Source organism: Acomys russatus, chromosome 2, assembly GCF_903995435.1.
Source record: "Acomys russatus chromosome 2, mAcoRus1.1, whole genome shotgun sequence".
Taxonomy (NCBI): Eukaryota; Metazoa; Chordata; class Mammalia; order Rodentia; family Muridae; genus Acomys; species Acomys russatus.
The window spans coordinates 377711-405568 of NC_067138.1; the positions used below are offsets into that span (position 1 = coordinate 377711).

At 44.1% G+C, this 27858-nt stretch overlaps 1 protein-coding gene across 3 annotated transcripts in view; it reads right to left on the minus strand.

The window, feature by feature from the left end:
* Reck (reversion inducing cysteine rich protein with kazal motifs) overlaps positions 1-27858 on the minus strand; it is a 69094-nt gene that overhangs the window by 10655 nt on the left and 30581 nt on the right. For all 3 annotated transcript variants that reach the window (XM_051157069.1, XM_051157055.1, XM_051157061.1), the window contains 9 exons: positions 21383-21416; positions 18665-18862; positions 16580-16847; positions 11717-11896; positions 8539-8751; positions 6267-6403; positions 4309-4449; positions 2990-3178; positions 914-1036 (listed from right to left, as the gene is read on the minus strand). In XM_051157069.1, coding sequence (XP_051013026.1) covers positions 914-1036; positions 2990-3178; positions 4309-4449; positions 6267-6403; positions 8539-8751; positions 11717-11896; positions 16580-16847; positions 18665-18862; positions 21383-21416 — 1483 coding nt within the window. The remainder of the gene's footprint in view (positions 1-913; positions 1037-2989; positions 3179-4308; positions 4450-6266; positions 6404-8538; positions 8752-11716; positions 11897-16579; positions 16848-18664; positions 18863-21382; positions 21417-27858) is intronic.

Consider the following 27858-nt stretch of genomic DNA (forward strand, 5'->3'; position numbering starts at 1 on the left):
TTGGACACCATCGGACCCCATCAGACCCCATCAGACACCATCGGACACCATCAGACCCCATCAGACCCCATCGGACACCATCAGACCCCATCAGACCCCATCGGACACCATCAGACACCATCAGACCCCATCGGACACTATCGGACACCACCAGACACCATCAGACCCCATCGGATACCATCAGACACCATCGGACACCGTCAGACACCATCGGACACCATCAGACCCCATCGGACACCATGAGACACCATCGGACACCATCAGACCCCATCGGACACCATCGGACCCCATCGGACCCCATCAGACCCCATCAGACCCCATTGGACACCATTGGACACCATCAGACCCCATCAGACACCATCAGACACCATCGGACCCCATCAGACACCATCGGACACCATCAGACCCCATCAGACATCATCGGACACCATCAGACACCATTGGACACCATCAGACCCCATTGGACACCATCAGACACCATCAGACCCCATCGGACACCATCAGACCCCATCGGACACCATCAGACCCCATCGGACACCATCAGACAGTGCTGTCATCGCTAGCAACTGTAGCTTCACATCACCTCACCAGGCTCTGCAGCGGCAGGTGCTGGTGTCAGCATAACAAGATATCCTATGATACAGTAAAGAAACTAGTGCCCGATCCTGTTTGGGGGGGGCCTATGCCAGGTAAGGAGGGCTGAGGAAGAACCTGGTGAGAAGCAGATGCAGAGAGCACTCAGACGCCTTAGACCACTTCGGGAGGGCAAATAGGAAGGAGCAGAGACCAGAGAGGACTATCTTGCTCTGGGACTTGATACTGATGTACTATGTAATGTGCAGTTAAGGGCAGAAGAGAATGAGCGCTGAGAATGACGGCCGCTGGAGGACAGGCTCTGGATGCCCCGGGCTACCTGTGAAGGTGTGTCGGTCGTCCTCTGAACTGTGCTCACTGAGGCAGAGACGGCTGGAACACACCAAGTTGCCAGCAAAACAAGAACAGACATTGCAGTCAATGCTAAAGGATGTTCCATGACCTGAAAGAAAAAAACATCAATCATGTTATGTAGTAAGAAACAGACTAGATAGCCGGGCGTGGTGGCGCTCACTTGGGAGGCAGAGGCAGGCAGATCGCTGTGAGTCTGAGGCGGAGCCTGCCCACGTGAATCCAATCCCCAGGACCTACATGGTAGAAGGAGAGAATCAATTCCCTCAAGTTTTTCTGACATCCACAGATGTGTTGTGGTATGGCTGGGGTGTGCACCTGTTCACCACCCCCCCACATCCATACATTAAAATTCAATTGTTTGAAAGTTTAAAATTTTGAAATTTTAAAAGTTTGAAAATTTATTTATTTGTGGTTTTTCGAGACAGGGTTTCTGTGTAGTCTTGCTGTCCTGGGCTCACAGAGATCTGCCTGCCTCTGCCTCCCTGAGTGCTGGGACGAAAGGCTTGCACCACCACACTCAGCTAAGTTTGAAAATTTAAAATCATACTATCACTACTGTGTGCAAGCACATATGTGGGTGCACTTGTGTGTCACAGTGTGAACCTGCAGGTCCGAGGACAACTGTTCAGAGCTGGTTCTCACCTTCTCGGGAAGGTTCTAGATGTGAGGCTGTGTGGGCAAGTAAGCCCGGGGACCTAGAGTCTCTGCCTCAGTGGCACTGGGTCACAGGTGCACATTGCCACGCCCAGCACTTTACCTAGGTTGTGAGGAGTCACACTCAGTGCTTTACCAAAGGAACCATCCCCCAAGCCCCTCAAAAAGTTTTACAACATCAATTTTTTTTTGTTTGTTTTTTGAAACAGGGTTTCTCTGTGTCACCCTAGCTGTCCTGGACTCATTTTGTAGACCAGGCTGGCCTCGAACTCACAGTGAATGCTGGGACTAAAAGAGTGTGCCACCATGCCGGGCCTTACAAAATCAATTCTTGAAAGATGACTTTTGAATACATAAACTCGGGGCTTAAATCTAAGATATTTTGAGACAAGTTCTCATTGTGTAGCCCTGGCAGTCCTGGAGCTTGCTATGTAGACCAGGATGGCTTCACCTCACAGAGATCTCATGTGTAAAAGGCAGTAGTATATTCTTAGAAACTAACTTTGCTGTCCTCAGGTAACTGCCCCCCTACCCGCCTCCCACCCCCACCCCCCACAAATCTAAGTTTCCCTATATATTTCAGGCTGGCCTGCAGCTCACTATGTCATCCAAGGTGGCCTGACAGTCAGAGCAATGCCCTCAGCCTCCCAAGTGCTGGGATGACAGGCCTGAGCCCCAGCGCCCAGCAGCGACTCTATGAGCACCAGCTGTGAAGTGGGGGTACAATGACCGCAATACGTACACAAGGAGGAGCTCTGATGATTAAAGGAGACAATGTGGGGCAAGATGTGGCATTGTGTTTGGCACAAACCAGAGTTCACTGAGATTAACAAGCATGCTCTCTTGGGAGGCCTCCCAGAGGGCTCTTTACCAGTCTAGCACTTGCTGGCTATGGTGACACTAGTGTGTAATCCTATCACTCAGAAGACAGAGGCAGGAGAATTACTGCACATTCAAAGCCAACCTGAGCTATGTAGTGAGCTCCAGACTAACCTGGGCTAAATCACAAAATCCTGGGCTATGTAGTGAGCTCCAGGCTAGCCTGGGCTACATCACAAGATCCTGTTTCAAACATCCCCCTCCTCTGCTTGCTCAATGCACACACACTCTTAGTGTTCTGTGTAGATTGAAAAGTAGTGGAATGGGGCGCGGTGCCACACGCCTGTAATCTCAGCACTCTGGGAGGCAGAGACAGGCTCTTGTGAGTTCGAGGCCAGCCTGGTCTACAAAGTGAGTCCAGGACAGCCAAGACTACACAGAGAGACCCTGACTTGGGGGGAAAAGTACTGTTCTGGGATATATGATGTATAGATGTTACTCTTCAGCAAGTGAGGACAAGTGGTGTCATGATGTAGTAAGACCAAACATGATTATGTTCAAGACTCACTTTTTCTTTTTCCTCCAACAATACAAGACTTCTGGAGGTCGATACAGTGCATTTCCATACAGTTTTCCAAGAGGCCACTTTGTCCACAGGAACAGATCTTGTAACAACCAACTTCCCCAGCAGAAGACGGCACCTGGATCAGTGTCCCCTGGCGGACGATGAAGTCAGAAGCCTCTCCCAATTTGCAGCCTGCACAAAAACAAACACAAAACCAGAACAATGAACTGATGCTAATGACTGTTCTGTTACAATGCTTCACATTAGACATACTTTATAGAAATCTTTGAGTACTGTGTAGCTGTTAAAGATTATAGATTGTGTTACGGAGCTGGAGAGACGGCTCAGCAGTTAAGACCACGGGCTGCACTTCCAGAGAACCCAGGTTCAATTCCCAGCACCCACATGGTGGCTCACAACCTTCATAACTCCATGGACCAGTCACCCTCTTCTGGCCTCTGTAGTTACTGTGCTTACATGGTACACATGCATAGACACTGGAAAAACACTCGAACACACACACACACACACACACACACACACACAAAGATTATGTTATAGAACTTTTACCAAATTAAGGAATTAATTTTGCTTTGCTCACTGGCCAAAAATAAATATTTTCTCAAATGAAAATTCTAAGTTTTATGAATGATTACAAACATGTACCCCAAAGTCAGTTACAGTTTAGTACAAAAAAAAAATATTATGAAGATACACAGCTTTGGCTAAGAATAATAGTATATACCTGTAATCCAAGAACTTGAAAGCTGAGACAGGAGGATGGCTTGGGCTACTATGTAGTAAGACATCATCAAAAAATAAACAAGCAAACAATAAAAACATAGCTTTTTATTTCTTTGGGTTAACCACATTTGAAAAATGACAAAATGTTGTAAATAAAGTGTTTAAACTGATTACTTTTAGACTAATTTTTCCAGGACAATTTTTAGTGATGAGCACACTACAGTAGTGTGCTTACAGAGATGGCAAGCATCATAGTAAGCATGACAGGGAAGAAAAAGCCCATGGACAATGGACAGTCTGTTTTCAAACATTGCAGCATGGAAGATGCAAAAGGTGAGCTGGAGCATCTCCTTTGTTCTGTAGTCATAATGAGTTATGGCAGTCGGGTCTGTATTGATAGCACTTGAACGACAACTGAAACTCTATGTGTCTTTGTTTGCATAGACGCATTTTGTTGTGGGAAATCCTTACACATTACAGGAAAGTACAGTACAAGAAAGGTCCCTGTAATGACAGCTCCTCTAGGGAAACGCCAGCGGCATGTCCCATGTGCATCTCACTCGGCCCTCACCTCTTACCTTGAACACAAGAATATGGAAGACAGGGGTCTCCAGACGGACAGCCCTTCCGGTTCACTTCACAGAGCTCATTGGCTGGGCAAGGATTTGGGTTACAGGGGTGAGTCACTTCTTCTATGATGTTACCTAAAGCACTTGGCCCTGGAAAACCCAAAACTGATCAGTGCAACCAATCTAAAATGCCAGGTCTTCAAGCCACCTGGTTTCATTACGGCTGGATAAACGGATGGAGAGCTCATAGGCATAAAGCAGGGTAGGGTTCTAGCAAGCCCTGACTGACACTTGTTCCCTTCTCATTTGTCAGCTCATCACAACATACCCAACCATCCACTGGGAACTAGAAACAGTAATGGGCAAAACCAACAAGCTGACATGCAGTCAGTGACGGCAAGAGAATAAGATAAGCTCAGGTAACTTGAGCAGTAAGCAGTTAGGGATGAGCCGTATGTGGGGTGAGGTGGTCGTGTATGTGTCAGAGGAATGGTTTTGCACATGAGCCCCACAACACAAGTCTACCCCCTCCCAAAGTCTTGTCAAGCACGGACAGTGCTTCAAGCGCATGTGAAGCTTAGAGAGCTGCATTCACACCAGAGCAGCCTTTAGTTCTCTTCCACATACCTAACTGCTCTAGCAGCCAGGATCATGAACACGCTGTGTGCTTACGTGACTCTCAGCCCGCTCAGACGCTGACTGGCACACAGAGGCTGTGAGCATGTACCTCATCCAGCCCACTGATCTTCCCAAGATCACAGAGGCTCAACCTAACCTGCTCATTTTTCAATACTGGACACAGAAGTTAGGGTACATAATCTCTTTGTCCTAAGAGGGCCTAACAGACACAGCCAACTACACACACACTGCCCTCTCTTCTCTGTTGTTAGCAGATTCTTAATTGTATTAGGGTGGTCATCACCACCTGAGCTTTCCAAATAGTTATGTGTCCCTTGAGATTCAGGAGAAGTCTCTCCTCCCCCCCTTCCCTTTTACCAATTAGAGTAAGTTGGATAAAACACCTACAGGTATAGCGTGACAGTAAAGTGCATGAAGTAACTGAGCAGAGTGGAGAAAGGCTAAAGGCCTGAATTCCTGATGTTGGTGCCACCACAAACATTCTGTTGCTACGGGCAGTTGGGCTTAATCTTAAAAGGAAAAGTAAGCATGCATCTCTGCTGGACAGCCAGTTTGTGACGCTGATGCCCCCTGGTGGCAGTCCCGACACAGTGCATGGCCTCACTGCTACGGAGGAATCCCTCCCTCAAGGAGGTACCAAGCTCCTGTCACAGCTCTTGGCAGAAGTGCCTGGCAAGGGGAAGTCAAAGTAGTGCGGTGGTAGCTCCACTTCCTGTTATGAGCCCAGGGGATAGCTCTTTCTATTCTTCTGTATGGGGTAAGTCCGAGCCAGGACTGGCTTAGGTCCTGCTTCCTAGGGGAAATTCCATTTTCTGGTCACATTACGAGAAACAGCAATGATTTCTGAGAATTTGTCTTCCACTTTGATCCTTACAATTCCTGATTGGCAAGTCATTCATTCATACTTCCCCCAAAAGATAAAATACAACTTTTACTTATAAATTTTAAGATGACATGCCAACTAGACAGATCTAGTCACTTCGGGGTGAGAGATTAGACCTGCCCTATTGGATGGCACCGGTCTAGTAGTTGGGGACCCAGACAAAAGAGGAAGTGAGCTGAGCATTGCCTCTCTGCTTCCCAACGTCAGATGCCCCTGCCTCACACTCCTGCCGCTGTGGTTGCCTACGTATCTTTGAACTGTGAGCCAAATAAGCCCTTCCTGCCTTAAAATGCTTTTGTTGGATGCTTTAGTCACAGCAACGGGAAAGTAACTAATGCAGACGGCATCATCAAACAACAGGATCTCACCCAGGGAAGAGACAAGGGCAGAGGCCACGAGAGAGAGAAGCCCCTGAACTGTAAAGCCACACCCACGCAGTACTCACTGAGGTATGTATCCAGAGGTATACAGTTCTCCAGGTCATCTGCAGGGGACAGAAACTCACAGATACTCTCAGCCGTGTGGTCTTCAGGGAATTTGTTCTGGTCTCCACATTTCTTGAGAATCTCTACACAATCTGATCTTAAAAGAAAAATGGTCATTTTGGACTCATGGCCCTGCCTCGTGTTGTCTGGTCAACACTGCAGTTCTGAAGCTCCTTAGATGTTTTCATTAGCTACCAAGTTCTCACAGCTGGTTGGGAGCACATCCACTCAGGGTGCAGTCATAGTGAACTCCAGCTGCACAGCAACTTCTTGCACTCTGAGATGCAAGGCCTTGCTCCAGATTTACACATGCTGCCCAAGCATGGCGTAGCTCCTATCACCTTTGAAAGGAAACCAAGCTAGGCTAGTCTGCTTTGCAAATTGAATCCCATTTTCAGAGCCTGTATCAGTTGCTTCTTTTCCTCCCTTTCTCATTTTAGTGGGGTTTTTGTTTTGTTTTGTTTTGTTTTGTTTGAGACAAGGTTTCTCTGTATTAGCTTTGGCTGTCCTGGACTCACTTTGTAGACCAGGCTGGCCTCGAATTCACAGCGATCCGCCTGCCTCTGCCTCCCGAGTGCTGGGATTAAAGGCGTGCGCCACCATGCCCAGCTTCATTTTAGTATTTTTTTAGTTACCACCATGAAGGTGTTTGGCTCCTACCAACCAGATGGTTCACAGCGTTACATTTTTTTTTTCTTAGTTTCGGATGGAAAGATGGCTCTGCAGTTAAGAACACTTGTTGCTCTTGCTGAGGACGTGGGTTCAGTTTTCAGTATTTACATGGAGGCTCAAAACCATCTGTAACCCCAGTTCTAGGGGATCCAATGTCCTCTTCTGACCTCCACGGACACTAGGCACATATACATACATGTAGGCAAAACATTCGGGCACATAAGATACATACATCTTTCACAGCTTTCTTTAGTCTGGAGTAAGGGTTTGGCTCCTTAACAGAAGGTTTCTAAGAGTACATCCTTTCCCCTGTGGCCTTCGACTCATCATCCCACAGCTACACCTCAATCTCTCCCTTACTCAGCATATTCTGGAGCCTGGTCAGAAAGCTGACTAGAAGCCATGCATCATAGCTCACACCTATAATCCCAGAGCTCAAGAAGCAGAGGCAGGAGAATTGTTATAAGGTCAAGGCCAGCCTGAACCTCAGAGCAGCACAAAATCAAAACTAAACCAAAAAGGAAAACAATAAAACAAGCGGATCTAGGCAGCTAATTGTCTGACCTGAGCAGTACTGAGCCACACACCAAGGGTTCTGGAAAAGCATCTTGGCTTTGTCTTAGAATTCCTAAGTTAAAAAAAAAAAAAAAAGAATTCCTAAGTAAACCTTTCAGAACGGTTTACTAGGAACAGGGCTTAATGACTAGTCACTAACTCTCTCACTCATCAAGCATTTGTGGGGTATGGGACAGTGTGCCAGAATAATCATAAAAATATAATGGCAGCTACAAAGGAGAAAGAGCAGAGAGGAAAAAAGACAACGGCACAGGAAGTAAATTCCTAAGTCAAACAGAATGTAAGACAGGGACAATTAAACTACAGCGGAGCTGGAGATGCCCAGCGAGGAGCAGCGCTGCCCACCAGGCTTGACGGACAACTTGAGCTGCATCCCTGAAGACAACCACACACTCACTGAGGTATGTATTCATTCATATTCTCCCTTTGTAAATGTAAAAGTAGCTTTTTGTTTGTCTGTTTGTTTGTTTTAAGTGTAAAAACAGCCATCAGATGGCTTGTTGGATGTGGAAGCCTGTTTCAAAGGCTGACAACTGAATTCAATCCGTGTGACCTGAACTGAACACCACACCCCCACCACCCCAAATTGTCCTCTGATGCCCACAAGCTCTGAGACAGGTGTACAAGTGAACACACACCAAGTAAGCAAATACATGTAATAAAATTATGTACAAAACATAATTGTTCAGTCAAAGTATTTAGAAACTGCTTCTTCAACTAGACTCCATAATAAAGCACACATAGAGTGAGATGGAATTTGCACTAAGGATAAATCAGTATCAGCCAAAGGATGTGGGAAGCCTCCATAGGAATGTGTGGTATCTGACAACAAGGGTGGCCTCAGACAGAAGATGGGGGAGCATTCCTCAAGCAGAGGAGGGGAAAGTGTGAGAGCACTGCTGGGGGAGGGGCAAGGCAGAGGGGAGAGTCCAGGGGAGCTCCTGACAGGGGTCAGGCAGGGAGAGCCCTCACTGAGTGACTTACTTGCAGATGGTGCTCCCTCGGGATTTGCTGTGGCAAGGCTTAATCTGAAGGGAGCAGGCGATGGCTTTCCACACTTCTGGCTGGCACTTCTTAATGTCCAGGACGGGGATGCTGATGAAGGGCATCTTTATGCTCCCTTTCTCCCACAGCTTCATGTCACTCATGGCTCCCTGATCAGACTGAGCATTACAGCTCCTAAAAAGCTCTGTTGGCCTGGAAAAAAAAATGCCAAAGGAATTGAGACAAAGTACTTCCTGGACAGACGCAATGAGTAAGACCATGCTAGGTTCACACATCAGGTAAGGGAAGAGCGCCTGAGACCCACCACAGGCTTCAGCCTCACGCGTGTGATGGCTCAACGCGGCAGTAGAGCAGGACACTGACTGCACCTTTTAATTCGGCTCAGGTTCTGATGCGGTTTAAAACTGCGAGGTGCTTTGGATATGACTAACACCCCCAGACCATCTCGCTTTTATTTCACAATATAAACGAGTCAGTGTCTTTAAAACTGAGGAATACCCAGGCAGTGGTGGTGCACACCTTTAATCCCAGCACTTGGGAGGCAGAGGCAGGTGGATCACTATGAGTTTGAGGGCAGCCTGGTCTACAAAGTGAGTCTAGGACAGCCAGGGATACACAGAGAAAACCTGTCTCAAAAAACTCAAAAACCAGAACAAACCAAAACAAAAAACAAAACAAACAACCAAACAAAAATCCAAAGAAACCAAAACCAAACCAAAACAACAACAACAAAAAAACCAAAACAAAGCCAAAAACCAAAAGAGAAATAAAAACCCTAAAAAAAATAATCATTTTGAGATTTACCCAAGTTGTGATATACAAGTATTTTATTCCATTTTATTGTTATATATTATCTATTAATAAATGTTATCTTTCGTGGAATGCTTTTTCCTGCACTTTTTAAAAAAGTCGAGGTGCTGGCGAGATGGCTCAGTGGTTATGAGAACTGGCTGCTCTCACAGACAACCCAGGTTCAGTTCCCAGCACCCACATTGGGGGCTCAAAAGCACCTGTAACTTCAGGTTCGGGAACCTGATTCCCTCTTCTGGCCACTGAGGGTACTGCATGTATGTGACACTCATCGTTAAATGCAGGAAAACACTCACACATATAAAATAAATATATAAAAAAGGTTGAAACTTATTCCTGAGGAGTTGGAAGGGTCCTTCACGCATTATAGACATGTCCTTTGCCAGATGTGTGTGATATAGATATTTTGTGCTAGGTTATGATTTATTCTTTTTACTGTCTGTAGTATCTTTTGATGAGGAAAAAAAAATAACTACATTTATATAAAACACTACTTTAAAGCCAGACATGATGGCACATAGCTGTAATCCCTATTCTTGGAAGGTAGAGGCAGGAGGATGAGTTGTTCAAGGACAGACTCAGATACATAGCTAGTCTGAGGCCAGCATGGTCTACATAGTGAGTTCCAGAACAGCAGAGCTTCATATTGAGACCCTGTCTTAAATCCTCCATCCACAAAACAAAACAAGAGCCCTGTACATGATACAGACTGTTTCCACCCTGCTGAGGTTCCCAGATGCCCCTGGTTTTCTGGTCCTCCTCCTCACAGGTTACTTTTACTTATTCTTAGACTTCATGTGTCTGGAAGCACAGAGAAGCCTGGGCCTCTCTGGACACAGGTAAGCCCATTCATGTCTGGGTATCTTTGGAGTTTGCCTTTTCTCTGTATACTACTACTCCACTGCTCGAAGCACCACAGGATGTTCTGTTGTTTTCTCATTCCCCCGATGGATGTTTTGGGGTCCTCTCCTTATATAGAGATACTTTCTTGGACATATGCTTTCATGTCTCCTGGGTAAATAAATGCTTCAGAATAGAGTTTATGGGTCACAGACTTAACCCAAATTACTTACGTAGCAGGAAACAGTGCTAATCCCACACACTTCATATGCTTGCCAGTCTTTCATTGAGCTATTCTAATAGGTCTGAGGAGGAAGTTGTGATTCACACTCCCCAGGACTAGCACTACTAAAATGATCCATATACATTCTTTTTATTCATATACATTCTTTTTAAAAAGCGCTTTCAACTGCTAACTCTATGGTATTCAACATGATGTTCTGAAGTATGTATATATATGGAATGGCTAAATCGAGGTAACTAATACATATTAGGACAAATACTTTACCCTGATTTGTGGTAAATGCATCAAATCTACTCTCTTAGCAATTTCACATGTACAATATACTTATTAACTGGAATCATCATCTTTTTGTTGTTGGTTATTTTGAGACAGGGCCTCACTGTGCAGCTCCATTTGTCCTGGACTCTATGTAGATGAGGCTGGTAGGCTCCTCATCTGCTCGTGAGACACTGGCTTAATTCAAAGATAATTCTTTTTTCTCTTGTTTTTTTCATGACAAGATTTCTCTGTGTAGCCTTGGCTATCCTGGACTCGCTTTGCAGACCAGGCTGGCCTCGAACTCACAGAGATCTGCCTGCCTCTGGAATTAAAGGCGTGCGCCACCACACCTAGCTCTCAAATATATTTCTTTCTTTTTTTAAAAAAATATTTATTTATTATGTATACAGTGCTTTGCCTGCATGCCAGAAGAGGGTATGAGATCACATTATAGATGGTTGTGAGCCACCATGTGGTTGCTGGGAATTGAACTCAGGACCTCTAGAAGAGCAGACAGTGCTCTTAACCTCTGAGCCATCACTCTAGCCCCCTCAAAGATATTTCTTTACCAAGCAATTCAAATCAGAGTACCCTGACGTATGAAGGCTAGTGAGGAAAATAAGGGGCCAAGATCTGAGCCTGGAACATAGGCACAGTTAGTGGTTGAAGAAAGCAGAAGCAGCATCCAAAGTGCAAAGCTGCAGCACTGCATGGCTCCCAGGGTCCATCCTGCAGGGGACTGTTTCCACTGCCGCAGGGAGAGCGACTGAGGGCACCAAATAGTCTCTGAGCTCCCGGAGCTTGACGGGTCTCCAGAGTAGAAGCTACTTTGCAATCATACTTCCTTTCTAGGAGCCACGAAGAAGGGACCGAACATTTCCAGGTGAAATCATAAAGAAATACAGCTTTCTTCTACTCCAGAAGGCATGGCAGAGAGTGGAATTTACTCACATCAGTGAGTTAATGTCCGTGTGCTTCCATCTTCATGTGTAATAATTTTCCTACCTGTTGTTAAAGTTTGTACAGTACGTAAGGTTCGTACAGCCCAACTGGCAAGGCTCCCGGACATCAGCAAGACACGTCAGCATGGACACTTCCACTGGATTATATTCACAGATTCGGTCAAACTCTTGCCAGCTCTGTGTGTTTCCCCAGCTCATGCTATAAAGTTTTGTACACAGCTCCCTGAAACAAAAGAATAAATGCAGAGCATTAGAGAGAGGCCCAGGGAATATTTGATCTGTGCAAAACTCCAATTCCATTAACTCTGTTTGTAGGAACATAAAGAAAGAAAGTACAATAACTAGCTCCTAGGATTTGGAGCCATCAAAAGTCACTTTCTTCAAGAAGAAATGGCCTTTTAGGGTAGCTGGAAGGTGGCTCATCAATTAAGAGCTCTTCCAGGGGCCCAGGAGTGATTCCCAGCACCACATGGCGGCTTAAAATTGTCTGTAGCTCCAATCGCAGGGGACCCAGCACACTCTTCTGGCCCTCTGAGGGCACCAGGCTTGCATGTTGTGTACAGACATACATGCAGGTAAAACATCCACACAAATAAAATACAAACCAATGAATATATTTTTAAAAAATCATCTATGGGATAGAAGGGGACTGAGCATTGGCTTAGTGTGTAAGGAGCTTACCATGCAAGCCTGGAGACCTGAGTTTGACCCAGAACCACATAGAGATGACGAGAATGAGCGACACAACATCTCCTCTGATCTCACACATATTCCGTAGTGTGTGTGCTCATCCTACTCCACCCCAAAAATAATACATAGATTCAGAAAATAAATAATTTTCCAAAAATTAAAAAAAATCATCCACCCTCCTTTGCTATGACTGATAGAAAGCTGAATACTACACGTTATTGTACCTTAAGGTGTCTGTACATCCTTAGTTCTGGTACAATTACTTTCTCCCATAGCGTTCTCTTCCTTCTATTTTCAATATTTACTAAAGTAAAACACATGGTTTTACCTCTAAAAAGGTATCACCTTTAATAGTGCTAATCACAGGAGGCAGGGTGTGACTCTAAAGAAGCATTTTAATGGTGAGGGCATAACTCAGTGTCAAAGTATGTGCTCAGGGTGCTCAAGATCCTTGGTGCAATCCCTAGAACCAGGAAAAATGGGAGGTGGGGCTTATAGGTTACGGTGTTTAAGCCACTTATGTTCCTTAAGATCCTCAAACCTTTGCATACTGTCACGGTTGATATACGACATTTTCACGCTCAGTATTTGATGACTGCAAAGCAACTTACGTGTCTCCACCGATGAAGCAATACTGTTAGGCCATTTCCAAAGTGAGTTTATACACTGGATTCATTAGTTTAATATTTATTTATAAAAGTAATGCATGTTCACTATAAACATTTGATATCATTGAAATATGCAAAATTGTAAGTAAACATTTTCAACTGTTCTCATGATTGCTTGACTCTCACAAATACCCCTACGACTTTTTTTTTAAATATGTGTATGAATGTTTGCCTGCAAGTATGTTTGTGCACTATGTGTGTGTTTGGTGCAAATGGAGGTCATCAGAAGTGGACATCAAATCTGTTGTTACTGGAATTACAGACAGTTGTCAGCTGCCATGTGGGTGCTGGGAACTGAGCATGGGTCATCTGGAAGAGCAAACAGTGCTCTAAACCACAGGCCATCTCTCCAGCCCCAAGGAAAGTATCTTCACTCTGAGTCAGGCTGCCCACTCCCCCTGTGGTCATGAGCGCTGTTTTATGTGCTGCCTGTCAAGGCACCGGAGACGCACAACCCTTAAACAGACTGGGACCCTGGCTGTCAAGGGAACGTGCACATTTCGAGGAGGAGGAAGTCAGTACTTTCTCTAGCCCTTTACTTCCTATATTTGCCTGAATAGGTCATTCCACAACTGAGAGTTAGTTTCTAACATTTAAAACAGAAATTATACAAATGTCCCCAATTATCTCATAAGGGTTCAGAAAGATCAAGTGTGATGAAATTGAAAGCTTTCAGCAAACCACAAACCAGTGTTCCTGGGTTGTTAGGACATGGTAGGAGGAGAGAACTGCCTTTCAAGTTGACCTTTAACCTCCACATGCAGACCTCCTCCTCATAAATGTTAAACCATAACAATAAAGCCACTCAAGACCAAAACCAAGCTGGGCGTGGTGGCGCATGCCTATATTCCAGCATTGGGAGGCAGGGGCAGGTAGACTCTGTGAGACTGAGGCCAGCCTGGTCTACAGAGTGAGTTTTAGGACAGCCAGGGTTACTTAGAGAGGCATTGTCTCAAAACACCCAAGACAAACTGCAATAAAAACCATCCCAAGCTCCAATAACTCAATACAGATATAAATGTATTTTATGGGCATTTAAAAACTACTCAGCATCCCTCTTATGAATACGTTTATTAACTTCTATATGGAATTCATTTCTGTAATTACAGGGCCAGATTTACTTACAATTAAACCTTTCAACTGACTTTGTTTAGATTGTTTTGTATCTTTGGTAAAGTTTGATGGGTTATTTGGGGGATGGTTTCTTTTTTTTAATGGTCAATCCAATTTTATGTCTGGTGTCTTATTTTCCCTGTAGGAAAGTCTAGTAATGTCTGGCCCCTTTTGTCCAAAATACCTCTAATAAGGCAAACTTCTGTACATCCTCAAGGTCTGAATGAGACTGTCCCTGTGGCTTGTATATTTCAAAACTTGGTCCTCAGCTGGTGGGAGTATTGGGAAGGATTAGGAGATGTGACCTTAAATTTTTTTTCTGATAAAAAGGGTAGGTGTCACTGGAGAAAGGGGCTTTGAGGTTGCAGAGGACTTGTGCCTTTCTCTCTCTTTCTCAATCTGCTTCATGACTGAGTCTCAAGATGTGAGCTCTCAACTACTGCTCCAGCACCACACCTGCCGGCTGTCATGCTGCCTGCCACAATGGTCATGGACTCTGTCCCTGAAATTCTAAGTCCCAAACACACGAATTCTTCTATAAGTTGCCTTGGCCATGGTGTCTTATCAGAGCAATAGAAAGTGACTTGAGGCAAGCCTATCCATCATGACCTTATGTATCTCTGCACTGTTTCCTCCACTCACATCTTGTTCTTTTTATCTCTGGGTGCAATACCAATTGTTGCTGCTATGGTTTCTATGTGAAGTAATCCCTCACAGGCTCATGTGCTGAAGGACTGGTCCCCAGCTGGCAACCTATTCTGAGAGTTAGCAGAAACATCGGGAGGTTGGGTGTAGCTGAAAGGTCTGCCTGGAGGAGGTAGGTCCCTGGGTGAGCAGCTCTCATCCAAACTCCTTCTACTGGGATACTCTGCTTCTCCTCAAAGCAAGCCAACGGAGCCATGGGACTATGGACTGAGCCTTAGAAATAGTGAGCTGAAACAAATCTTTCCTCATTTGTTTATGGGAGATATTCTGTCCCAGAGCCCCACCTCCCCAACATAATTCTCCAACTAACACAGACAACCATACCACTAAGGTTGTTCTAATACAACAAAAGAATTTTCAAATTCTAAGTTTGTTCCTTCCTTCCTTTCAACAGAGGGCATCATGTGGCTCAGGCTAGCCTTAAATTCAGTATGTGATGAGGCTGGCAATGGTGCTCCTGTCTCCACCTCCTGAGTGCTGGGATTATAGACATGGGTCTCCATGACTAGTTCATGTGGCATTGGAAGGCTTCGTGCATGCTAGGCAAGTGCTCTACCAACTGAGTGACATTCCCCATCCCAAAATTTCATAATTTAATAAAGAGACTATCTCTTAGATATCAAATCAAAACTCAGTCTTCTAAATAACTATTTACATGCAATAAGTATGTGTCTGCACATGTGAGTAAAGTGCATAAAGATGGCAGAAGAGGGCATTAGATCCCCTGCAGCTAGAGTTACAAGCAGTTGTAAGCCACCTTCTGTGGTGCTGGGGTTTTCTGCAAGAACAGTAAGTGCTCTTAACCTCCATGTCATCTCTTCAGGCCCACACACTGTAAGCTCATGTCATCTTTATTTACTGCCTTTTCGCTAGTTAACCCTTCAGACCCCAAACACAATGCTTTCAGCACTCAATGTATAAACAATATTTGTTTTATCAGAAAAAAAATTTAAGGGGCTGAACTTTAGTTTCCTGGGGCCCTATGACCTCTTCTGATGCCTGTGGGCACTAGGCACATATGTGGTACACATGCATGCATGCAAGGAAAATACTCAATATGTAATTTTGAAAAAATTAAATTATATATATTTATTTGTGTGTGTGCTGTGCATTCACGAATGTGTAGCAGTAAAAGAACAACTTGCGGGAGTCTGGTTTTTTTCCTTCCACCATGTGGGTCCCAAGAATTAAACTCAGATTGTTTAACTAACTAATCAGGTCTGGTGGCAGGTGTCCTTACTTGCTAAGTAGTGGCCTTGCTAGCCCTAAAACACTGTACTGTATTTAAACAGTCTTCAGTAAATATTTGCTGAATAAAATGATAGATTTTAGGCTGGTTAGACGGCTTAACAGGAAGAGTGTTCACTGCTCTTGCGGAGGACCCAGGGTCAGTTCCCAGCATGTGCACAGCTACTTACGGTTGTCTCTAACTCCAGCTCCAGGGCATCTGAAGCCCTCTCTGGCCTCTGGGGGCACCACCCATGTACCAAGTACAGATAAAATACTCACACACAAAAAATAAATAATTTTTAAAAAATTTTAAAAGAATGGAAAATGTTACACCTTCTATTTATCTTTTGATCTGAGAATTGAACTCAGGCTGAGTCCAGGTCAGATATTGTATCTCCCAAATATTAAACCTAGACAAGACAAGAATAAGACATTTACTGAAAGCCACTAATTAAAGTCCTGTTTTCTATTATTTTAATGAAGGAAAATGAGATACTAACCTACACACTGAAGTGTTTGCTTTAGAGCAACAATGCAATTTAGCCCCGTCAAGGCCAGTTGAGGGAGGAGGGTGCACAGTGACTCCAGGGTGAACCGACTGTGAACTTTCGAGGAAACACTGCCAAAGAGGGTCCTGAGGCAAGGGCTGGGTCTTACAGCCCTCAATGAGCCCATCAACAATCTCCATCTCTGTCTTCTTAGACATGAGAATTCTCTTGCAGGCATTTTGGCAAGCATGGTCTTCAGCTCTGTCACAGCAATATAAACCTGCATTCAGGATATAAGCTCCTTATTAGCTGGTTTTATGACACATACTGCTCAGAGAAGAAGAAGAAGATGGCGGCTGGTAGAGAACCAGAGCCCTCTATGCAAGGCCCTGTGTGCTTCTCTTCCCAGAATCCACCACAGTCTTGTCATGAGCTTTCTAGAACTATCCTTACAAAATGAATGCCATCCCACACCTAAGACCTCACATAAACCACTCTATGTTCTTGGAAAAGATACTGCACATCAAACCACTTTATGTTCTTGGAAAAGATACTGTACATCAAAGTGGGCTTATTTCCTGCTGTGCCTAGTGGGGACTCTTCACCTAAGACTGATGTCTAATTTCAGTGACATTAAAAACATTCCATTTGATCATATCCTTAGACACCACAGACTTTTTTAAGTCTGTAGAAGCTAATTAATACACATTGTAATTTAGATAATATGAACTCTGACAACATCTTAGTTTATTTCTGCCTTTAATTTTCTTTTCTTTTTTGACGATGGGGATTGAACCAGGGACTCAAACACACTAATGGGCCACTCACCCAGCCTTTCATTTTCTACAAGCAACTAGAAACTGAAGGAATACTTTCAGCCAGGCTATCGACCGCTGAAGGTGGCTTTCCCAGGTGTCTGCATTTGAAGATGCACACTCAATTTGAAGCCTTCCTTCCTAAACTCCTCTGTACTAGGACAGACACTGGGTTAACTGTTCTACCCTTAAAACCTCTTTCTGACTAGGTTTTCTTGGAGCTCCTAATCCCTCACTGTCAGCAACACTTCAGTGCAGCCGAAATGTCAGAGACCACAGAATTGCTTTTTAAAAATGAAGGCCACATCTCTGATTTTCACCACACTGCCACATCACAGAATGTCAAAATCCTCAGATTCTGATTTCAATTAAGGCCAAACAAGGCACACCACTTTCAAGATTATAAAAGAATTCTTAGGTTATGCCAGTTTAAAGCAAAACACTAGCATGTGGCTTACCAGTCAGTCTTTCTTCAGTCTGGCTGATCAGTCAGTTCTTTAAATCTGACTACCTCTAGAGAGGCAGAATGGAGTCTAGGATATACAAAGTAGGTGCTTTGAGGATCCCACAAAGACAGGCTCATTAGGTGGCCTTGACTTTTCAAAAGTATCATTCTCTTATTTTGATGATTTTTTTTCATTATGAAAGTAACAACTTCTCATTGATAAAGGTTCCGGCACCACAGGAATTTATAATGAGGAACATGGAGGTACAATTAAGACTATGCTTTCAGTTCTGAGACCTGCTTTGTTTTCTTAACACATCCTGGACTCTCTGTATAAATGTACTCCTTTTTGTTAGTTGTGAACTATTGTTATTGTATAGAAATATAATTTAATCAATATCCTACTGATGCATTTTGGGTAATTTCTATTTTTCTTATATGCTACTATGCATATGTACAGCATATATGTCTATTATATATAATATGTTACATATTATATATATATATGCAGTCTGTGTAAGTTTCCTGTGTAAAGGACAACATGGAATGTCCAGGTCAAAAAGTAGAATCTGATGCTCTAGATTGCTTCCCATCAGTATGTCCGTACCAAAGATCTTGCCCGTCTTCAAAACAGAATTTCCTTTTCCTCATGGTCTCCACATTCCCTTCTTTCTTGGTACCCTATAGCTGTTTATCCCGTGTGTCAAAACCAAACATCGAAAAAATCTGGGTGTTTTTCAAGTGAACTAGACCACAGACACCTACATGAACATATCAGTTTCTAAATGAATTATTTTATCAAAGACTGAGACAAGAAGAATACAGCCCTTTACTTACTATCTGTTGGGTTTCGCATTGGATAAGACTGGGTGTAATTGTTCACACAGTGTATTAACTGTGGGCTAATAGACGCACAATAGTTTTCCACTGCTTTGATCTGAGATGGCCCAGGAGAAGAGTCTGTTCGAAAAATGGCTTGACAGAATTCTCGGCAGTTTGTGTGATGGCCTGCATAGCTGCAGCACACTGAGCCCACTGTGGAAACAGAGACAGCACTGAATGCAAACAGCTCTTGTTACATTAAAACTCATCACCACAGGGATGGACAGTGATGGTGAGAAGCAAGCACGGTGTGGAGGACAAACACTGACTCAGCAGGCTACAGGCACAGTCATGGGAGTCATGGGGTCACTCAGGTGCTCACTGATGGAGCCCGGTCACACTCATCATCTTAGACCTCCAGTCAACTACACCCCTACAGGAGGAGTGCCACAGCTCTGGAAGAGTGTAGACACACATGTAAGAGCTTCTGCAGGTTATAGGAACATAACCTGGTGTTTAATGCATGTCAGGGCTGCTAATATACTACAAAGCACCTAAAACTGTCACATAGCCAAAGCTGCCTCCCCGAGTGTCCAAAGCGCCCATGCCGAGAAGACAGGAACAGCCTCTTTCCACGATGCACTTGTGGAGATTTATAGACAAAGCAAAACCAAACCAAAGAAAACAAAATGGCAGGGCCTTACATTTATTATTTGGAACAGAAAAAACTAGGAGAGAGCAAGGCAATTTAACACATCTAACAAATGTGTACTCTGAAACTAAAATATCAAAATTTCTACAGTGTGAGCATTTGCATGAATATTCCTATATTATTGTAGTCTTTGCTTTATAACCGATAAAATGTCTCAAGTAAAATTCAAAGCAAAGTTATTTGAAGGTAAATAACTGAATTTTGTATTTGTAAAATAAGTCAAAGCCAGGGGTGGTAGCACACACCTGTCATCACACAGCACTTGGGAGATGGAGGCAGGAGGATCACAAATTTAAGGCCACTCTGAACTATGTAAGATGAAAACAAAATGAGGCAAAGCACAACAACAGACCCAATGGCAGGAGCGCTGGTGCACATCTGCAGTCCCCAACCCTTGGCAGGCAGAGACAAGAAAATTAAGAGTTCAAGGCCAGACACAGCGAGACAAAACCACAAAGAAAACCACAACAGCATGCCACTTAATGTGGGAAAGGGAAATGAGTGGCTGGGTACAGGCATGAGAATCCCTCCCCAACCCCCACCAGGGTCTCTCTGTGTTACCCTTGGCTGTCCTGGAACTCGCTTTGTAGACCAGGCTGGCCTTGAACTCAGAGATCCACCTGCCTCTGCCTCCCTGACTGCTGAGATTACAGGCTTGTGCCACTGCACCCGGCTAGGTGTGGAGACCATAACAGAGAAGGTCAGGACACCCTCATAGCATCTAAGGCATATATATAGCTGTGTAAAGAAGCAAGAGTAGACACGTGGCAGGAGGGTTTATAGACAGGCAGCTAAGAATTCCTAAACGGTATTAGAAATGGCTATGGAGGAGCCAGAAACAGGGCACCAGTGAATCCCATAGACCAATGAGCAAGGAATGCAGGTGACTTCAAGAAATAATGTTGAGGCATGTGCAAATTAAGTAAGCGAGCACTGAATTAACCTCAGTTTCCTGGCCAGAATACTGGTCCATGCCTATTGTGTACAACTTTATTTGTAACTACTCCCAAGTTTATGTCTCCTGCCAGAGCTCATGTTCACTGTAGGGAGCGACTGCTTTTCAGTACTGCTGTGTGTGCTGCTGGAGATGACCAGCCACGCACACACTCTCCTGCTGTGCCACACCTCCATCTCTGGTAACACAAACAAGTCAGGGCTGCACTTATTAGTGTAAACCACAATGGTGGTGCTCTGGGAGTAAAACAGGACCAAATGCCTGTCTTCTGATTCTTCCAGGAGCTTAGCATTCTTGCCAGTGTGGCAGGACCTAAGACTGCCTGTCAAAAGCTATATGGTACATTCTGCACTACGCCCGGGGTCGGAAAGGTAGAAGGGCAAGACTGTGTTACTCTTCAGTCTACTGCATTACGAAGCTAATGCAATCAACCGCTTGTTCCTCGGTTGTCTTTCCTCTCTACATGGTACACTGCTCCTCCAGTGTCCAAAGGACATAACTTTTTCTGCTTCTCTCCCACCCCCTTCCTCGAATATCTTATTCACCTTCAAGGCCTAGTTAAGCTATTAACTCCATGAGGTCTCTTCTAAGCACCGTTGCAGTGGGCTCCCTGCTTCCTCCAGACTGCTGCATGTTACCAATGTGCTACCTCATAGTCTACTCTACTTCTGAGTTCTTTGTGTTCTGGTCGTGCCCTCCACAGAGATGTGTCTGCCCCACACCAAGCAAGCACTTAATAAAAATATCTGTGGGCAGAACTGAGAGGTAGTCTTTAGCAAGGGCTGTACTTGCTAAGGACGGTACTATTGTAGATGTATTTCTCCTCAGAAAGTGACCCTATTGTTGAGTGTGACCTTGCTCTAGTCATCCTCAGACACGGGAATCATTAGAATGCAGGAGTATTTAATGTGAACAGGTAACTGCTGAACAGATCTGTGTGCCTGCTTCTTCAGACGGCTTAGCAGGCCTAACGCTAAGGGCATGAGCATCAGTTCTGACTGCTAACCATGTCTGTAAAGTATCTTGCTCTCTGCACTGCTTGAACAATCACTGATAATATACTTACTTTCGTTTCTGCTAATGCAACTGAAAAGAGCATTCTGTAAATTAAAGAAAAACAAACAAATTAACAAACAGATTTCTAATTTTATTCCATTTTTTAAGTCTTTCCTAAGTTCAAGGCTGTAAACATAGAAGCTTTAAAACAACTTCCCTGGCTAAAAGATTAACCGTCACATAACCATGGTAGGGATCTCTGAGAGCTCCAGCTGACATGTGAGGACAAGCAAAGCTCAAGTGACATGTGTTAATGGGTGAAGGTGCATGCGGAGGGGGTCACAGTGGATTCATTTAAATTTTTTTCTTGTATAATATAACTTTTTAAAAAAGAAAATAACATAATAAATGACACTCAAAGACACATATTATTTCCTGAAACCACTGCATTTTAGAGTTGGTCTGACTGCAGACATTACCTCTAATTATTCTCACACATGATTGTGCTGTGGAACCTGCCATACTTCCCAGGACTATCCCAGGTGACAGAAATCTACATTTTACACAAAGTTCAAAGATAGTTTCATTTAGTCTTCTTGTGAGCAGAGTTTGGGAAACTCCCTAGCATTTTACAGAGGAGAAGTGTTCTGCAGGCAGGAACGGATACCTGCACTAGACCCCAGAAGTTGCCAAAAGCAGAGCCTGAGACCAGAACCAATTTTACTAGAAGTCTTAGATAATTGTTCAGAATGTCCCACCCTGTATTAAGTTGTTGCCTGAAAAATAAGAGAAAAGAAGAAAGAAAACAAGACCAAGACAAAAGAAAAAGAAAAACCCCAAACAGCAACAACAACAAAACTCTCCTTGTCCAAAACACCTAACGAGGGCATTCAGGGTCTGTCAGCTCTTAGTATCGTTCATGATTGGACGAGAACAACTTACTAAACTAAACGAGCAAACAGCACGTTAGGAAAACAAAAGTACTGCTACTGTCAAACCCAGCTCGGTGACTGGGCACACTGGCAGTGCTTGTCCCTTAGTGTGGAGGATGCTGAGATAGGAGGATCTGGAGTTTTTTGTTTTTTGCCTTTTTAAATAATTTATTTAATTTTATTTTAGTGTGAGGGTGTTGCCATTCGAACTGGTATTACAGACAGTTGTGAGCTGCCATGTGGTGGCTGGGAATTGAACCCAGGTAATCTGGAAGAGCAGACAGTGCTCTTAACCACTGAGCCATCTCTCCAGCCCTGGATCTGGAGTTTTGAAGCCAGCCTGAGCTACACAGTGAGCTTTGAGAACTTGCCTCAAAAACAAAGCAAACCCAAAGAAACAAACATGAGAGAAAATACGAACCAAAAAAACTGGCCAGCATTACCAACACTGGAAACCTAGCTTCAGTGGTTCTCTAGGCATGATGGCCACTGCCTGTGACCCAGCACCAGGGAGACCCAGCTGGGAGGTTTGTCACAGTGTGAAGCCAGCTTAAACTACATAGTGAATTTCATGTCAGTAAGAGCTACAGTGTAAGATTGTTCAAAAAGGCAAAAGATGTCTGTCTGTACTGTTAGTGAAGCTGCAGGGTTCACTTTCTCTGCCACAGGAACAAGTCACAGTGCATTTACTCATGTAAAGCAAAAGTAAGTAAGCTAAACAACCCCGGGCCTCACAGGAAGGGACGATGAACTCCTCCAGTGGGAGCTATTTCTGTCAGAGTTGCTAGATCAATCTAAATAGTGGGAAAGTGAATATACTCTCAGGATTCTTATACAGTGAACTGTTTTGTATCTCTCTTCCCCTGTGTTCCTTTGTGTTCCTGTGACTTTTCAGTTACCCATCTCAGACAACCTTCCACTGGGGTTCACCAGCCCCAGGAACATCTACCAAATCAAATAATCAAAATCAATATTAAAAAGTAGTCTTCAGAGAAATAGCTTTCATCAGGGGTGCCTTCGCCTCCTAGGGACATTTGATGCCTAGAGTCATTTTCTGTTATTGCAAGTGGGGTAGATGTGAATTAGCATCCAGTGAGCTAAGTACAGGCCAGATACCCCTGGTCTCAAGGATCCAGATGCCAATGTCAATCATACTAGTTCTCCGAACCCTGCCTTAAGACGTATTAATTTGTCCAAGCTAGATTTATAAATTTGACCTTATAAGTAAGAGAACTATCACTTCTACATCAGCTCTGTGATCACTTAGCCCAAGAGAAAGGCACTAGGGGAAATAAAGCCTTGAGCATCAGAGGTCGTCTAATTCAATGTCCTTATGTGACTGACATCACAGACTGAGGACAGATGGGAGGAATGGCTACAGAACCCAGTCTTCCCCCATGGCAAACAATGGCGTGCATGCCAAGTTTGCCTGCGCTTGTTTATAGAGCTCTAATGTGTGGCCACACCCTTCTGCTTATACACCTTACATGGCTGCTTCATGCTACCCATGCTGTGACGGCAGAGCTGGGCGGACAAAGACCACACGGCCGGCAAGCCTCAAGTGGGCAGAAGTTGGCCCTTTGCAGAGTTTGCAAACTGCAGAAGAAAAAGGAGGACAAAGCTCTCTTTCTTGATGTCACCTACAGAATAGAGGTATTCCTCAAGCAACTACCATGTCTCTTAATGTTCAATGATACATACACCTTTCACAACTAGGTTTTCACACATATGTTGAATGAGAATTTGAAATGTTTACAAAGAAGCACCATTAATAAGTACTACTTCTAATCTTTACTCGTTCTCACTTAAATATTAAATACTCATTTCTCATATTAAAAATATGTTCTGTCTGGGGCTGGAGAGATGGCTCAGTGGTTAAGAACACTGGCTGCTCTTCCAGGGGACCAGAGTTCAATTCCCAGCACTCACAGGGCAGCTCACAACTGCCTGTAACTCCAGTTCCAGGGGATCTGACTCCCTCACACAGTCATACATGCAAGCAAAACACCAATGGACATAAATCACTTAAAATATAAAATAAATAAAAATATGTCTTGTCACTTTAGTGATATAGATGAACGCATCTATCTTCTGCCACACCCATTTTGATTTTATAGACTGATCATGTCCAGCTTTGATAAAAGATTCCTATGTTTGTTACAAGTAATTCTTCATCCTTTTTAAGTCAGGCTGTCCTCAAATTTCCAGGTACAGGGATTACAGGGTGTGTGTCAGCATGCCCGATTATCAGCAACTCTTTTAGCCGTGTGAGCTCTGTTGATTATTGACAGGCCTTAAGACATATGTACAAGTTATAGCATTAGTTTATAATCCTTAAATCCCCCACTGTGGTGTCTTAGCTGGTTAACTGAGTCTTTCAAATGTCTGCTCGCCATCTGGTGGCTGGAGCAGGAAGTAAGCGTTTCTATTTACTAGTGTGGAGCCCTGTCTGTGACCAGAGCACCATAACCATAGCCATGGGACCCCCACGTAACAGCTCTCCATCTTAAGACTTAAGAACAGATAAAAATGACAGTGGGACTGAGGTGAGGTGTACTGCGGGTGACAGGATCCTAAGATCAAGATTTTTCTCCTTAGGCTGGGGATGGGGTCCGCCCCTGCCCCCTAGGTTCCCGTGCATCTCCAGCAGGTTTCTAGCCACGTAGTTGCTCACTATGTTTTAAGTCTATGTGGATTTCTCTTCCCACAGATTAGACAGCTAACTTTAAGCAGATGGTGGCTCATCACTGAGAACGTTCCTACACCACTGCATCATCCGCTCAATAAACGTTAAGTAAATGAGTATGAGGCAGACGTAAAGATATCTGCAGAGCTCTGCTCAGAGCCCATGTTAACCAAGACACATTTATGAGACAAATATATTTTTAATTTCCTTTAGGGGGAGGTTGAGACATGGTCTTTCTCTACATAACTCTGGCTGTCTGGGAACTCACTCTGTAGATCAGGCTAGCCTCAAACTCACAGAGATCTGCCTGTCAATGCTTCCTGAGTCCTGGGATTAAAGGTGCGCTACCACACTTGGCAGATGAAATAGCCAGTGACCTGTGGCAGATGATGAGAAAGAAAGGAGGGTAGATAGTATCTGTTGGCTTTTAGTTGGTTACATCTGGGAAGACTGTACTCAGCAACTCAGCAAGATGTGTAAAAAAGATGACAAGTGTTAGTGCGTGTGTGCGTGCGTGTGGGTGTGTGTGTGTGTGTATGAGAGAGAGAAAGAGAGGGGGAGAGAGAGAGAGAGAGAGAGAGAGAGAGAGAGAGAGAGAGAGAGAGAGAGAGAGATTTTATGAGGGTAGGGAGAGAGAAGGAGAGTAGTGAATACCAGAAAATCAATAATTAATTTGGTTAGTCAGGTATGGTGGTGCATGCCTTTAATGAATCTCTGTTAGTTTGAAGGTAGCCTGGTCTACATAGCAAGTTACAGACCAGCCAGGGATACGCAGTGAAACCTTGTCTCAAAAAGGAAGTTAGCAGAGAAAATTCTGGTTGCTTGCACTGTCATTATTAGGTAGGGTAAGTAAAGCTATGGGTCTCGGCTAGAGAAGTGGCTCAGTGGTAGAGCATGACACCCTGGGTTCAACTCCTAGGACCACAAAACCAAACAACAACCAGGTATGAAAAGATGAGACACCTAGTGATGAGACAAGACCACAGGCTAGCCTGACATGGTCAGGCCCTTGGGGATACTCTTATTTAGCTAAGATATGAACTGGAAAGGAAATGAACCAGCAACAAGGACACTAAGGAAGAGTTCCTCCCCTCTTAGGACAAGGCTAAATGACCGAGCAGAGCAACCCTAGCATGCCTTCAGCCAGTACTGCAGGACCCAACAGGTTTCGCTCTTTTTGGAGCTCATCAGCTGCAGGTAACGGCTCAGATCTGATAAACATTCCTACAGGTTTCCATCACAGTGCTATTTACTAAGCCCCAACACTCCTGGCATCTCCTCAGCGTTAATACATACTTTATATTTAGATCCTTAAGACTTTATTAAGGCACAGCACCCCTTGATTTGTGTATGCTTAAGAACAAGCATATACCCACTAGGGATTGAGCCAAGGGTTACTGACCCACATCTCCACGTTGTGTAATTTTGTTAAAATAGCCAAAAGATGACTGGGTGAGGGACAGCACAGCTGTCTGTAACCTATGTTGTTACCTGCCACACCAGAACCACTGCAGCAGACTGCCATCACCCCACAGCTTAGGGCTCTCCAGCTGCAGTGAACACTGCTGGTCCTTCTCTTACTATTGCTGTTCCCTTAAGCCATTCCCCACCTCCCTTCCACTACACTTCTAACACACAGTAAATCTAGAACCAAGGCTAACTTAAGAAAAAGGAACCCAAACTTGGTACAAACTATCTTCCAGCATACATTTTACTGTAACACTCACTTAGGATATGGCACAATCCCAGCGGGCATATACAAACACGCACTCAACACTGACATCTGGGGGGTAGGGCAGAGCCAAGCGCATGCTAAGCTACCACAGTAGTAAAGGTGGGAGGGGACTATATATACACATTTCCTTTCTATATATAAAACATCCCTGGGGACTCAGGAACTTACTTGGCTGTAGTAAAGGAAATGGGAAAAAGACTTGGTTATATGCTATTCCGAACTGTAAACCACATGAATAATAAAAAACTATAGCTTTACATATACTTGCACCTTGTCACACATAGTTATGTGTTGGCAGTGCTGCAGTCAGAGCTATGACTGGGAATGTCCTTTGGTTTTGTGGTCAAAGATGTCTTGGTGCCACCTTCATCTTAGCTCTCTCACAGAACCAGCAGCAAAACAATCTAGTTATATTAGCAATTATTTAATCCAAAACTTTTGTCTTAAACTTTTAAAATTATTTTATTACTTTATACATATGAGTGTTTTGCCTGCATATGTAACACATGCATGCCTAGTGACCCTAGAGGTCACTAGATCAATAGAGGTCAACAGAGGGTGTCACATCTGTGGGTTGTAATTATAGATGGCTGTAAAAAGCCCTGTGGGGGCTGGGAACCCAGGCACTTTGTAAAAGCAACAAGTGCTCTGCACCACTGAGCCAATTCTCCGGCCCCTTTTTATTTCATTTTTTAAAATAATTTAATTAGGGGGCTGGAGAGATGGCTCAGAGGTTAAGAGCACTGGCTGCTCTTCCAAAAGTCCTGTGTTCAATTCCCAGCAACTACATGGTGACTCCCAGCCATCTATAATGAGATCTGGTTCCCTCTTCTGGCATGCAGGTGCACATATAGGCAAAACACTGTGTACATAATAAATAAATAAATCTTAAAAAGTAATTTAATTATTTTTACTTTATGTGCATGAATATTTTGCCTGTATATATATCTGTGTGAGGGTGTTAGATCCCCTGGAACTGAAGTTGCAGACAGTTGTGACCTGCTATGTGGGTGCTGGGAATTGAACCCAGGTCCTCTGGAAGAGCAGCCAGTGCAAGTTTGAGGCCAGCTTGTCTACACATTGAATTCTAGACTAGCCAGGACTACATAGTGAGACCTTGTCTCAAAAGACAAACAAATTGGCTGGAAAGATGGCTCAGATGTTAAGAGCACTGGCTGTTCTTCCAAAGGTCC